This window comes from Taudactylus pleione, unplaced genomic scaffold (assembly GCF_031769625.1).
Source record: "Taudactylus pleione unplaced genomic scaffold, aTauple2 ptg000526l, whole genome shotgun sequence".
Lineage (NCBI taxonomy): Eukaryota > Metazoa > Chordata > Amphibia > Anura > Myobatrachidae > Taudactylus > Taudactylus pleione.
Genome location: NW_028284928.1, coordinates 545,646 through 560,000, shown reverse-complemented (window position 1 = coordinate 560,000; position 14,355 = coordinate 545,646). Strand labels below are relative to the sequence as shown.

Sequence of the window (14,355 nt, the reverse complement as noted above, 5' to 3'; positions counted from 1 at the left end):
TTGTGTTTTGGATCTGTATTTTTTTGAAAAAAACCATAAAACAGCTAAAATCACAGAATTTGTAGGTTTTTCTGCTCCTATGCTATTATTAACCTCAATAACCTTAATTTCCACTCATTTCCAGTCTATTCTGAACACCTCACACCTCACAATAGTGTTTTTATGTCCAAAAGGTTGCACCGAGGTAGCTGGATGACTATGCTAAGAGATACGAGTGGGCGGCACAAACACGTGACCCATCTAGGCGTGACACTGCAGTGGCAGACAGGATGGCATTGAAAAACTAGGCCCCAAACTGTACATAATGCCAAGAGAAAAAAGAGGTGCAAGATGGAATTGTCCTTGGGCCCTCCCACCCACCCTTATGTTGTATAAACAGGACATGCACACTTTACCAAACCAATCATTTCAGCGCCAGGGTCTGCCACACAACTGTGGCTGAAATGATTGGTTCGTTTGGGCCCCCACAAAACAAGCTGGCAATTAATGTGTCCCTGCACAAACTGGCCCTACGGAGGCAAGATGTCATCCTCATCCTCCTCATCCACCGATTCCTCACCCTCTTCAGTGTGTACATCCTCATCCTCACAAAGTATTAACTCGTCCCCACTTGAATCCACCACCACAGGTCCCTCTGTACGTTCTGGAGGCTGGTCTCCCTGGAAGAGCTGATAATTCATTTTGATGAACATCATCTTCTCCACATTCTGTGGAAGCAACCTCCTACGCCTTTCGCTGACAAGGTTCCCGGCTGCACTAAACACTCTTTCGGAGTACACACTGGAGGGGGGGCAACTCAGGTAAAATAGAGCCAGTTTGTACAGGGGCCTCCAAATTGCCTCTTTTTCCTGCCAGTACAGGTATGGACTGTCTGACATGCCTACTTGGATGCTGTCACCGATGTAATCCTTCACCATTCTGTCAATGGTGACAGTATCATATGCAGTGACAGTAGACATGTCAGAAATTGTTGCCAGGTCCTTCAGTCCGGACCAGATGTCCAAACTTGGTCCTGCCTGCCCTGCATCACCGCCAGCGGGTTGCTTAGGATACCTAAGTTTTTTCCTGGCAGCCCCAGTTGCGGGAGAAAATGAAGAAGGAGCAGTTGACGTGTCACGTTCCGCTTCAGCTGACAGTGTGTTCACCAGCAGGTCTTTGCACCTCTGCAGGCTTGTGTCGGCCGGAAAGAGAGACACCACATAGGCTTTAAACCTAGGATCGAGCACGGTGGCCAAAATGTAGTGGTCTGATTTCAACAGATTGACCACCCTGGAATCCTGGCAAAGCGAATGAAGGGCTTCATCCACAAGTCCCACATGCCGAGCGGAATCGCTCCGTCTTAGCTCCTCCTTCACTTTCTCCAGCTGCTTCTGCAAAAGCCTGATGAGGGGAATGACCTGACTCAAGCTGGCAGTGTCTGAACTGACTTCACGTGTGGCAAGTTCGAAGGGCTGGAGAACCGTGCACAACACGGAAATCATTCTCCACTGCGCTTGAGTCAGGTGCATACCCCCTCCTTTGCCTATGTCATAGGTGGATGTATAGGCTTGTATGGCCTTTTGCTGCTCCTCCATCCTCTGAAGCATATAGAGGGTTGAGTTCCACCGCGTCACAACCTCTTGCTTCAGGTGATGGCGGGGCAGGTTCAAGAGTGTTTGCTGGCGCTCCAGTCTTCGGCACGCAGTCGCTGAATGGCGAAAGTGGCCAGAAATTTTTCGGGCCACCCAAAGCGTCTCCTGCACGCCCCTGTCGCTTTTCAGAAAATTCTGCACCACCAAGTTTATTGTGTGAGCAAAACATGGGACGTGCTGGAATTTGCCCAGATGTAATGCCCGCACAATATTGGTGGCGTTGTCAGATATCACAAATCCCCAGGAGAGTCTAAGTGGGGTAAGCCACTGGGCGATGATTTCCCTCAGTTTCTCTAAGAGGTTGTCGGCGGTGTGCCTCTTACTGAAACCGGTGATACACAGCATAGCCTGCCTTGGAACGAGCTGGCATTTCTGAGATGCTGCTACTGGTGACGCTGCTGCTGTTGCTGCGTAAGGTGATACATCTACCCAGTGGGCTGTCACAGTCATATAGTCCTTAGTCTGCCCTGTTCCACTTGTCCACATGTCCGTGGTTAAGTGGACATTGTGTACAACGGCATTTTTCAGGACACTGAGGACACTTTTTCTGACGTTTCTGTACAGTCTCGGTATCGCCTGCCTAGTAAAGTGGAATCTAGACGGGATTTGAAACCGGGGACACACTACCTCCATCAATTGTCTAAATCCCACTGCACTAATGGCGGATAACGGACGCACGTCTAACACCAACATAGCAGTCAAGGCCTCAGTTATACGTTTTGCTTCAGGATGACTGCTGTCGTACTTCATCCTCCTCGCTAAGGACTGTTGGAGGGTCAATTGTTTAGTAAAAGTAGTGGTGTTCCTACTTCCTCTCTGGGATGATGAACGACTCCCAGCAACAGCAGCAGCGGCAGCAGTAGGCGTAGCAATGCAGGATCCTCCGGAGGAATCCCCGATAGGAGAGTCAGTCATGCCAGTGACATGGCCTGCAGGACCACTTCCGATCCTGGCTAAGGAGGAAATTGACGAGGAGGGAGTTGACGGTGTGGTTTGCAGGCGCTTGGATACAACTGGACAACGGGATTTAGGTGTCCCTGGACTGCTTACGGTCTTAGCCAAAGTTTCTGAACTTGACAGTAACTTTTTATGAACGCGCTGCAGGTGCCGTATAAGGGAGGATGTTTCTAGGTGGTTGACGTCCCTACCCCTACTTATTTCACCTTTACATATGGTACATATGGCAAGACAGTTGTTGTCCGGATTTGGATAGAAATATTGTTTGGTCTTCTGCCCAGGCATGACCGTGATGGGCTTTTTCATCCCACGGACAACAACTGTCTCCCCCGGAGCCTGATTTAAACAAACCACATCACCATCAGAATCCTCCTCGCCAACTTCCTCCTCAGCGCCAGCTACACCAGTATCCTCATCCTGTTGTACTTCAACAGTGACATCTTCAATTTGCATATCAGCAAGTGGACTGTGGGTGCTCCTTTCAGCACTTGCAGGGGGCGTGCAAATGGTGGAAAGAGCCACCTCTTCCCGTCCAGTGCTGGGAAGGTCAGGCATCGCAACCACCACCACACTTGGACTCTCCTTGGGTATTTGTGATATCTTCTTAGAAAGCACAGTTCTTCGCTGTGCTTTTGCCAGCTTAACTCTTTTGATTTTTTTTAGTGGGAGGAGGGCTTCCATCGTCATGTGAAGCTGAACCACTAGTCATGAACATACTAGGGATCGACCTTAGCCGTTCCTTGCCACTCCGTGTCGTAAATGGCATATTGGCAAGTTTACGTTTCTCTTCAGCTGATTTAAATGTTTTTTTCAAGGTCATTTTCCTGAACTTTGTAATTTGGGATTGTATGTGCCCTCTATTATGACATTGGGCATCGGCCTTGGCAGACGACGTTGATGGCATGTTATCGTCTATGTCATGACTAGTGGCAGCAGCTTCAGCACTAGGAGGAAGTGGTTCTTGATCTTTCTCTATTTTATTTTTATTGGAGAAAGTTTGGTCCTCCATTTATGTTCTATCGATTTGATATATACGTGCGGCTAAACACAGAAAATATTTCTTTATTTTTGCTGGAGAGTAGTGCACTTTGTGGGTTACACCAGCCTTTAAGAAATGAGCCAGCCGGCTCTTTACTTATGGGACACAGGCGCACGCTTGGCGCTGCTCCTTTGTTGATGCACGTGCGGCTACTGCGCACACAATTCACAAACACAGAAAATATATTATTTTTTTAGCACTTGGGGGGAGCACCCCTGATGGACAGAGCACCCCCTGGACAACACTACAGCACTCCTTTAGGACTGGGACACTGCACAGGACTTTGGAGTGGACACAGCCCCTATGGAGAACTGACTGCACAACACAGTCCAGCCAGCCCCTATGGACTTGGAAGTAGTGGACACAGCCCCTATTAACAACAGCAGCACAACACAGCCAGCCCCTATGGACTTTGAAGTAGTGGACAACAGCAGCACTACACTACACTACACTACACAGCCCAGCCAGCCCTAACTCCCACCCTCCCTCTTCACTGTCCACAGCCGAGTGAGAAAATGGCGCCGACGCGGGTACCTTATATAGGATCCAAAACCCGCGAGACTCGGAAGGCGGTATGATGACGTTTTGCCTCGATTTCAGATCCGAGTCAGGCGGGAAAAGTCGAGCCTGACTCGGATCAGACTCGGATCGGGGGGGCTCGGGGGGGTTCGGATTTCAGAAATCCGAACCCGCTCACCCCTAATATATATATATATATGTGTGTATATATGTATGTGTATATATATATATATATATATATATATATATGTGTGTGTGTGTATATATATATATATATATATATGTGTGTATATATATATATATATATATATATGTGTGTATATATATATATGTGTGTGTGTGTGTGTGTATATATAGATATATATATATATATATATATATGTGTGTGTGCGTGTGTGCGTGTGTGTATATATATGTGTCTGAAATCCGAACCCCCCCGATCCGAGTCCGATCCGAGTGAGGCTCGACTTTTCCCGCCTGACTCGGATCTGAAATCGAGGCAAGACGTCATCATCCCGCCTTACGAGTCTCGCGGGTTTTGGATCCTATATAAGGTACCCGCGTCGGCGCCATTTTCTCACTCGGCTGTGGACAGTGAAGAGGGAGGGTGGGAGTTAGGGCTGGCTGGGCTGTGTAGTGTAGTGTAGTGTAGTGCTGCTGTTGTCCACTACTTCAAAGTCCATAGGGGCTGGCTGTGTTGTGCTGTGCTGCTGTTGTTAATAGGGGCTGTGTCCACTCCAAAGTCCTCTGCAGTGTCCCAGTCATAAAGGGGTGCTGTAGTGTTGTCCAGGGGGTGCTCTGTCCGTCAGGGGTGCTCCCCCCAAGTGCTAAAAAAAAATATATTTTCTGTGTTTGTGAATTGTGTGCGCAGTAGCCGCACGTGCATCAACAAAGTAGTGCCAAGCGTGCGCCTGTGTCATAAGTAAAGGGCCGGCTGGCTTGACCGTTAAAGGGTGCTGTAACCCCCAAAGTACACTCCAGTCCAAACCAAAAAAAATAATAATTTCTGTGTTTGTGAATTGTGTGCGCAGTAGCCGCATGTGCATCAACAAAGGAGCAGCGCCAAGCGTGCGCCTGTGTCCCATAAGTAAAGGGCCGGCTGGCTCATTTCTTAAAGGGTGGTGTAACCCACAAAGTGCACTACTCTCCAGCAAAAATAAAAAAATATTTTCTGTGTTTAGCCGCACGTATATATCAAATCGATATAACATAAATGGAGGACCAAACTTTCTCCGATAAAAATAAAATAGAGAAAGATCAAGAACCACTTCCTCCTAGTGCTGAAGCTGCTGCCACTAGTCATGAGATAGACGATAACATGCCATCAACGTCGTCTGTCAAGGCCGATGCCCAATGTCATAATAGAGGGCACATACAATCCCAAATGACAAAGTTCAGGAAAATGACCTTGAAAAAAACATTTAAATCAGCTGAAGAGAAACGTAAACTTGCCAATATGCCATTTACGACACGGAGTGGCAAGGAACGGCTAAGGTCTTTCCCTATGTTCATGACTAGTGGTTCAGCTTCACATGACGATGGAAGCCCTCCTCCCACTAAAAAAATCAAAAGAGTTAAGCTGGCAAAAGCACAGCGAAGAACTGTGCGTTCTAAGAAGATATCACAAATCCCCAAGGAGAGTCCAAGTGTGGTGGTGGTTGCGATGCCTGACCTTCCCAGCACTGGACGGTAAGAGGTGGCTCTTTCCACCAATTTGCACGCCCCCTGCAAGTGCTGAAAGGAGCACCCACAGTCCACTTGCTGATATGCAAATTGAAGATGTCACTGTTGAAGTACAACAGGATGAGGATACTGGTGTAGCTGGCGCTGAGGAGGAAGTTGGCGAGGAGGATTCTGATGGTGATGTGGTTTGTTTAAATCAGGCTCCGGGGGAGACAGTTGTTGTCCGTGGTATGAAAAAGCCCATCACGGTCATGCCTGGGCAGAAGACCAAACATTCCACCTCTTTGGTCTGGCAATATTTCTATCCAAATCCGGACAACAACTGTCTTGCCATATGTACCATATGTAAAGGTGAAATAAGTAGGGGTAGGGACGTCAACCACCTAGGAACATCCTCCCTTATACGGCACCTGCAGCGCGTTCATAAAAAGTTACTGTCAAGTTCAGAAACTTTGGCTAAGACCGTAAGCAGTCCAGGGACACCTAAATCCTGTTGTCCTGTTGTATCCAAGCGCCTGCAAACCACACCATCAACTCCCTCCTTGTCAAATTCCTCCTTAGCCAGGATCGGAAGTGGTCCTGCAGGCCATGTCACTGGCATGACTGACTCTCCTATCGGGGATTCCTCCGGAGGATCCTGCATTGCTACGCCTACTGCTGCCGCTGCTGCTGTTGCTGCTGGGAGTCGTTCATCATCCCAGAGAGGAAGTAGGAACACCACTACTTTTACTAAACAATTGACCCTCCAACAGTCCCTAGCGAGGAGGATGAAGTACGACAGCAGTCATCCTGAAGCAAAACGTATAACTGAGGCCTTGACTGCTATGTTGGTGTTAGATGTGCGTCCGGTATCCGCCATTAGTGCAGTGGGATTTAGACAATTGATGGAGGTAGTGTGTCCCCGGTTCCAAATCCCATCTAGATTCCACTTCACTAGGCAGGCGATACCGAGACTGTACAGAAACGTCAGAAAAAGTGTCCTCAGTGTCCTGAAAAATGCCGTTGTACACAATATCCACTTAACCACGGACATGTGGACAAGTGGAACAGGGCAGACTAAGGACTATATGACTGTGACAGCCCACTGGGTAGATGTATCACCTTACGCAGCAACAGCAGCAGCGTCACCAGTAGCAGCATCTCAGAAACGCCAGCTCGTTCCAAGGCAGGCTACGCTGTGTATCACCGGTTTCAGTAAGAGGCACACCGCCGACAACCTCTTAGAGAAACTGAGGGAAATCATCGCCCAGTGGCTTACCCCACTTAGACTCTCCTGGGGATTTGTGATATCTGACAACGCCACCAATATTGTGCGGGCAGTACATCTGGGCAAATTCCAGCACGTCCCATGTTTTGCTCACACAATAAACTTGGTGGTGCAGAATTTTCTGAAAAGCGACAGGGGCGTGCAGGAGACGCTTTGGGTGGCCCGAAAAATTTCTGGCCACTTTCGCCATTCAGCGACTGCGTGCCGAAGACTGGAGCACCAGCAAACACTCTTGAACCTGCCCCGCCATCACCTGAAGCAAGAGGTTGTGACGCGGTGGAACTCAACCCTCTATATGCTTCAGAGGATGGAGGAGCAGCAAAAGGCCATACAAGCCTATACATCCACCTATGACATAGGCAAAGGAGGGGGTATGCACCTGACTCAAGCGCAGTGGAGAATGATTTCCGTGTTGTGCACGGTTCTCCAGCCCTTCGAACTTGCCACACGTGAAGTCAGTTCAGACACTGCCAGCTTGAGTCAGGTCATTCCCCTCATCAGGCTTTTGCAGAAGCAGCTGGAGAAAGTGAAGGAGGAGCTAAGACGGAGCGATTCCGCTCGGCATGTGGGACTTGTGGATGAAGCCCTTCATTCGCTTTGCCAGGATTCCAGGGTGGTCAATCTGTTGAAATCAGACCACTACATTTTGGCCACCGTGCTCGATCCTAGGTTTAAAGCCTATGTGGTGTCTCTCTTTCCGGCCGACACAAGCCTGCAGAGGTGCAAAGACCTGCTGGTGAACACACTGTCAGCTGAAGCGGAACGTGACACGTCAACGGCTCCTTCTTCATTTTCTCCCGCAACTGGGGCTGCCAGGAAAAAACTTAGGTATCCTAAGCAACCCGCTGGCGGTGATGCAGGGCAGGCAGGACCAAGTTTGGACATCTGGTCCGGACTGAAGGACCTGGCAACAATTTCTGACATGTCTACTGTCACTGCATATGATACTGTCACCATTGACAGAATGGTGAAGGATTACATCGGTGACAGCATCCAAGTAGGCATGTCAGACAGTCCATACCTGTACTGGCAGGAAAAAGAGGCAATTTGGAGGCCCCTGTACAAACTGGCTCTATTTTACCTGAGTTGCCCCCCCCTCCAGTGTGTACTCCGAAAGAGTGTTTAGTGCAGCCGGGAACCTTGTCAGCGAAAGGCGTAGGAGGTTGCTTCCACAGAATGTGGAGAAGATGATGTTCATCAAAATGAATTATCAGCTCTTCCAGGGAGACCAGCCTCCAGAACGTACAGAGGGACCTGTGGTGGTGGATTCAAGTGGGGACGAGTTAATACTTTGTGAGGATGAGGATGTACACACTGAAGAGGGTGAGGAATCGGTGGATGAGGAGGATGAGGATGACATCTTGCCTCCGTAGAGCCAGTTTGTGCAGGGACACATTAATTGCCAGCTTGTTTTGTGGGGGCCCAAACGAACCAATCATTTCAGCCACAGTTGTGTGGCAGACCCTGGCGCTGAAATGATTGGTTTGTTAAAGTGTGCATGTCCTGTTTATACAACATAAGGGTGGGTGGGAGGGCCCAAGGACAATTCCATCTTGCACCTCTTTTTTCTCTTGGCATTATGTACAGTTTGGGGCCTAGTTTTTCAATGCCATCCTGTCTGCCACTGCAGTGTCACTCCTAGATGGGACACGTGTTTGTGCCGCCCACTCGTGTCGCTTAGCATAGTCATCCATCTACCTCGGTGCAACCTTTTGGACATAAAAACACTATTGTGAGGTGTGAGGTGTTCAGAATAGACTGGAAATGAGTGGAAATTAAGGTTATTGAGGTTAATAATAGCATAGGAGCAGAAAAACCTACAAATTCTGTGATTTTAGCTGTTTTTATGCTTTTTTTACAAAAAATACAGATCCAAAACACAAAACCCAGAACCCAAAACACGGAAGGGTGGTTTTGGCAAAACCAATCCAGATCCAAAACACGAAGAAAGATCCAGATCCAAAACACGAAAAGTGGCCGGTGCACACCCCTAATATATATGTGTGTGTGTGTGTATATGTGTGTGTGTGTATGTGTATATATGTGTGTGTATCTGTGTATGTATATATATATAATATATATGTGTGTGTGAATGTATGTGTGTGTGTGTATCTGTGTATGTATATATATATATATATGTGTGTGTGTGTATCTGTGTGTATATATATAGTGTGTGTATATGTGTGTGTGTGTATATGTGTGTGTGTGTGTATATATGTGTATATATATATGTGTGTGTGTGTGTGTGTGTGTGTATCTGTGTATATATGTGTGTGTGTGTATATATGTGTATATGTGTGTGTGTGTGTGTGTGTGTGTGTGTGTGTGTGTGTGTGTATCTGTGTATATATGTGTGTGTGTGTATATATGTGTGTGTATGTATAGTTATGTCACAACATTCCAGCTCACCTGATTTCTCCAAACACAGATCCAGCCTTTAGACCGACCAAAACAGTCTGCCCGTCTGGTCCCCCGAGGACTTGTACCTCCCCTGCTTTAATGATGTACATTTCCCTCCCGATCTCCCCCTGTAAGAGAAGATCCAGTCATTGTCACTACGCCCAGATCCTGTTCTGTTTATGGCAGAAGAGCTTAGTGAGAAATTGCCAGCAGGGAAGCACGGAAACCTCGTCTGAGGGCGATTAGGGGGCGGGAAGGTGCAAATAACCAGGATGTGATCTGCTCCAGTACTATAAAGGGGCAGAACAGCCGGCTGTTATCACATAGCGTCTGGTCAGGTTATTACATAGCGTGCTGTAATTATGTAGCTTTAGGCGACGGCATTACGTTGCGTCAGGTAAGTACATAGTGCCAGGTTAGGGTGTTATGTAGTGTCAGGTAATTACATAGTGCCAGGTTAGGGTGTTATGTAGTGTCAGGTAAGTACATAGAGCCAGGTTAGAGTGTTATGTAGTGTCAGGTAATTACATAGAGCCAGGTTAGGGTATTATGTAGTGTCAGGTAATTACATAGTGCCAGGTTAGAGTGTTATGTAGCGTCAGGTAATTACATAGTGTCAGGTTAGGGTGTAATTACATAGTGCCAGGTTAGGGAGTAATTACATAGTGCCAGGTTAGGGTATTATGTAGTGTCAGGTAATTACATAGTGCCAGGTTAGGGTATTATGTAGCGTCACGTAATTACATAGTGCCAGGTTAGAGTGTTATGTAGTGTCACGTAATTACATAGTGCCAGGTTAGGGTGTTATGTAGTGTCAGGTAAGTACATAGTGCCAGGTTAGGGTGTTATGTATTGTCAGGTAATTACATAGTGCCAGGTTAGGGTGTTATGTAGTGTCAGGTAATTACATAGTGCCAGGTTAGGGTGTAATGTAGTGTCAGGTAATAATTACATAGTGCCAGGTTAGGGAGTTATGTAGTGTCAGGTAATTACATAGTGCCAGGTTAGGGTGTAATTACATAGTGCCAGGTTACGGTGTTATGTAGTGTCAGGTAATTACATAGTGCCAGGTTAGGGTGTTATGTAGTGTCAGGTAATTACATAGTGCCAGGTTAGGGTGTAATTACATAGTGCCAGGTTAGGGTCTAATGTAGTGTCAGGTAAGTACATAGTGCCAGGTTAGGGTGTTATGTAGTGTCAGGTAATTACATAGTGCCAGGTTAGGGTGTAATTACATAATGCCAGGTTAGGGTGTTATGTAGTGTCAGGTAATTACATAGTGCCAGGTTAGGGTGTAATTACATAATGCCAGGTTAGGGTGTTATGTAGTGTCAGGTAATTACATAGTGCCAGGTTAGGGTGTAATTACATAGTGCCAGGTTACGGTGTTATGTAGTGTCAGGTAATTACATAGTGCCAGGTTAGGGTGTTATGTAGTGTCAGGTAATTACATAGTGCCAGGTTAGGGTGTAATTACATAGTGCCAGGTTAGGGTCTAATGTAGTGTCAGGTAAGTACATAGTGCCAGGTTAGGGTGTTATGTAGTGTCAGGTAATTACATAGTGCCAGGTTAGGGTGTAATTACATAATGCCATGTTAGGGTGTTATGTAGTGTCAGGTAATTACATAGTGCCAGGTTAGGGTGTAATTACATAATGCCAGGTTAGGGTGTTATGTAGTGTCAGGTAATTACATAGTGCCAGGTTAGGGTGTAATTACATAGTGCCAGGTTACGGTGTTATGTAGTGTCAGGTAATTACATAGTGCCAGGTTAGGGTGTTATGTAGTGTCAGGTAATTACATAGTGCCAGGTTAGGGTGTAATTACATAGTGCCAGGTTAGGGTCTAATGTAGTGTCAGGTAAGTACATAGTGCCAGGTTAGGGTGTTATGTAGTGTCAGGTAATTACATAGTGCCAGGTTAGGGTGTAATTACATAATGCCAGGTTAGGGTGTTATGTAGTGTCAGGTAATTACATAGTGCCAGGTTAGGGTGTAATTACATAATGCCAGGTTAGGGTGTTATGTAGTGTCAGGTAATTACATAGTGCCAGGTTAGGGAATTATGTAGTGTCAGGTAATTACATAGTGCCAGGTTACGGTGTTATGTAGTGTCAGGTAATTACATAGTGCCAGGTTAGAGTGCTATGTAGTGTCAGGTAATTACATAGTGCCAGGTTAGAGTGCTATGTAGCGTCAGGTAATTACATAGTGCCAGGTTAGGGTGTAATTACATAGTGCCAGGTTACGGTGTTATGTATTGTCAGGTAATTACATAGTGCCAGGTTAGGGTGTTATGTAGCGTCAGGTAAGTACATAGTGCCAGGTTAGGGTGTAATTACATAGTGCCAGGTTAGGGTGTTATGTAGTGTCAGGTAATTACATAGTGCCAGGTTAGGGTGTAATTACATAGTGCCAGGTTAGGGAGTTATGTAGTGTCAGGTAATTACATAGTGCCAGGTTAGAGTGTTATGTAGTGTCAGGTAATTACATAGTGCCAGGTTAGGGTGTAATTACATAGTGCCAGGTTAGGGTGTTATGTAGTGTCAGGTAATTACATAGTGCCAGGTTAGGGTGTTATGTAGTGTCAGGTAATTACATAGTGCCAGGTTAGGGTGTAATTACATAGTGCCAGGTTAGAGTGTTATGTAGTGTCAGGTAATTACATAGTGCCAGGTTAGGGAGTTATGTAGTGTCAGGTAATTACATAGTGCCAGGTTAGGGTGTTATGTAGTGTCAGGTAATTACATAGTGCCAGGTTAGAGTGTTATGTAGTGTCAGGTAATAATTACATAGTGCCAGGTTAGGGAGTTATGTAGTGTCAGGAAATTACATAGTGCCAGGTTAGGGTGTTATGTAGTGTCAGGTAAGTACATAGTGCCAGGTTAGGGTGTTATGTAGTGTCAGGTAATTACCTAGTGCCAGGTTAGGGTGTTATGTAGTGTCAGGTAATTACATAGTGCCAGGTTAGGGTGTAATTACATAGTGCCAGGTTAGGGTGTTATGTAGTGTCAGGTAATTACATAGTGCCAGGTTAGGGTGTTATGTAGTGTCAGGTAAGTACATAGTGCCAGGTTAGGGTGTTATGTAGTGTCAGGTAATTACCTAGTGCCAGGTTAGGGTGTTATGTAGCGTCACGTAATTACATAGTGCCAGGTTAGAGTGTTATGTAGTGTCAGGTAATTACATAATGCCAGGTTAGGGTGTTATGTAGTGTCAGGTAATTACATAGTGCCAGGTTAGGGTGTTATGTAGTGTCAGGTAATTACATAGTGCCAGGTTAGGGTGTAATTACATAGTGCCAGGTTAGGGTGTTATGTAGTGTCAGGTAATTACATAGTGCCAGGTTAGGGTGTTATGTAGCGTCAGGTAATTACATAGTGCCAGGTTAGGGTGTTATGTAGTGTCAGGTAATTACATAGTGCCAGGTTAGGGTGTAATTACATAGTGCCAGGTTACGGTGTTATGTAGTGTCAGGTAATTACATAGTGCCAGGTTAGGGTGTTATGTAGTGTCAGGTAATTACATAGTGCCAGGTTAGGGTGTAATTACATAGTGCCAGGTTAGGGTCTAATGTAGTGTCAGGTAAGTACATAGTGCCAGGTTAGGGTGTTATGTAGTGTCAGGTAATTACATAGTGCCAGGTTAGGGTGTAATTACATAATGCCAGGTTAGGGTGTTATGTAGTGTCAGGTAATTACATAGTGCCAGGTTAGGGTGTAATTACATAATGCCAGGTTAGGGTGTTATGTAGTGTCAGGTAATTACATAGTGCCAGGTTAGGGTGTTATGTAGTGTCAGGTAATTACATAGTGCCAGGTTAGGGTGTTATGTAGTGTCAGGTAATTACATAGTGCCAGGTTAGGGTGTTATGTAGTGTCAGGTAATTACATAATGCCAGGTTAGGGTGTTATGTAGTGTCAGGTAATTACATAGTGCCAGGTTAGGGTGTTATGTAGTGTCAGGTAATTACATAGTGCCAGGTTAGGGAATTATGTAGTGTCAGGTAATTACATAGTGCCAGGTTACGGTGTTATGTAGTGTCAGGTAATAACATAGTGCCAGGTTAGAGTGCTATGTAGTGTCAGGTAATTACATAATGCCAGGTTAGGGTGTAATTACATAGTGCCAGGTTAGGGTGTTATGTAGTGTCAGGTAAGTACATAGAGCCAGGTTAGAGTGTTATGTAGTGTCAGGTAATTACATAGAGCCAGGTTAGGGTATTATGTAGTGTCAGGTAATTACATAGTGCCAGGTTAGAGTGTTATGTAGCGTCAGGTAATTACATAGTGTCAGGTTAGGGTGTAATTACATAGTGCCAGGTTAGGGAGTAATTACATAGTGCCAGGTTAGGGTATTATGTAGTGTCAGGTAATTACATAGTGCCAGGTTAGGGTATTATGTAGCGTCACGTAATTACATAGTGCCAGGTTAGAGTGTTATGTAGTGTCACGTAATTACATAGTGCCAGGTTAGGGTGTTATGTAGTGTCAGGTAAGTACATAGTGCCAGGTTAGGGTGTTATGTATTGTCAGGTAATTACATAGTGCCAGGTTAGGGTGTTATGTAGTGTCAGGTAATTACATAGTGCCAGGTTAGGGTGTAATGTAGTGTCAGGTAATAATTACATAGTGCCAGGTTAGGGAGTTATGTAGTGTCAGGTAATTACATAGTGCCAGGTTAGGGTGTAATTACATAGTGCCAGGTTACGGTGTTATGTAGTGTCAGGTAATTACATAGTGCCAGGTTAGGGTGTTATGTAGTGTCAGGTAATTACATAGTGCCAGGTTAGGGTGTAATTACATAGTGCCAGGTTAGGGTCTAATGTAGTGTCAGGTAAGTACATAGTGCCAGGTTAGG

General features: G+C 45.9%; 1 protein-coding gene across 5 annotated transcripts in view; it reads right to left on the bottom strand.

The window, feature by feature from the left end:
* CNGB1 (cyclic nucleotide gated channel subunit beta 1) overlaps positions 1–14,355 on the bottom strand; it is a 189,526-nt gene that overhangs the window by 9,534 nt on the left and 165,637 nt on the right. For all 5 annotated transcript variants that reach the window (XM_088450817.1, XM_088450813.1, XM_088450814.1 and 2 more), the window contains one exon: positions 9,506–9,624. In XM_088450817.1, the coding sequence (XP_088306943.1) occupies positions 9,506–9,624 (119 nt within the window). The remainder of the gene's footprint in view (positions 1–9,505; positions 9,625–14,355) is intronic.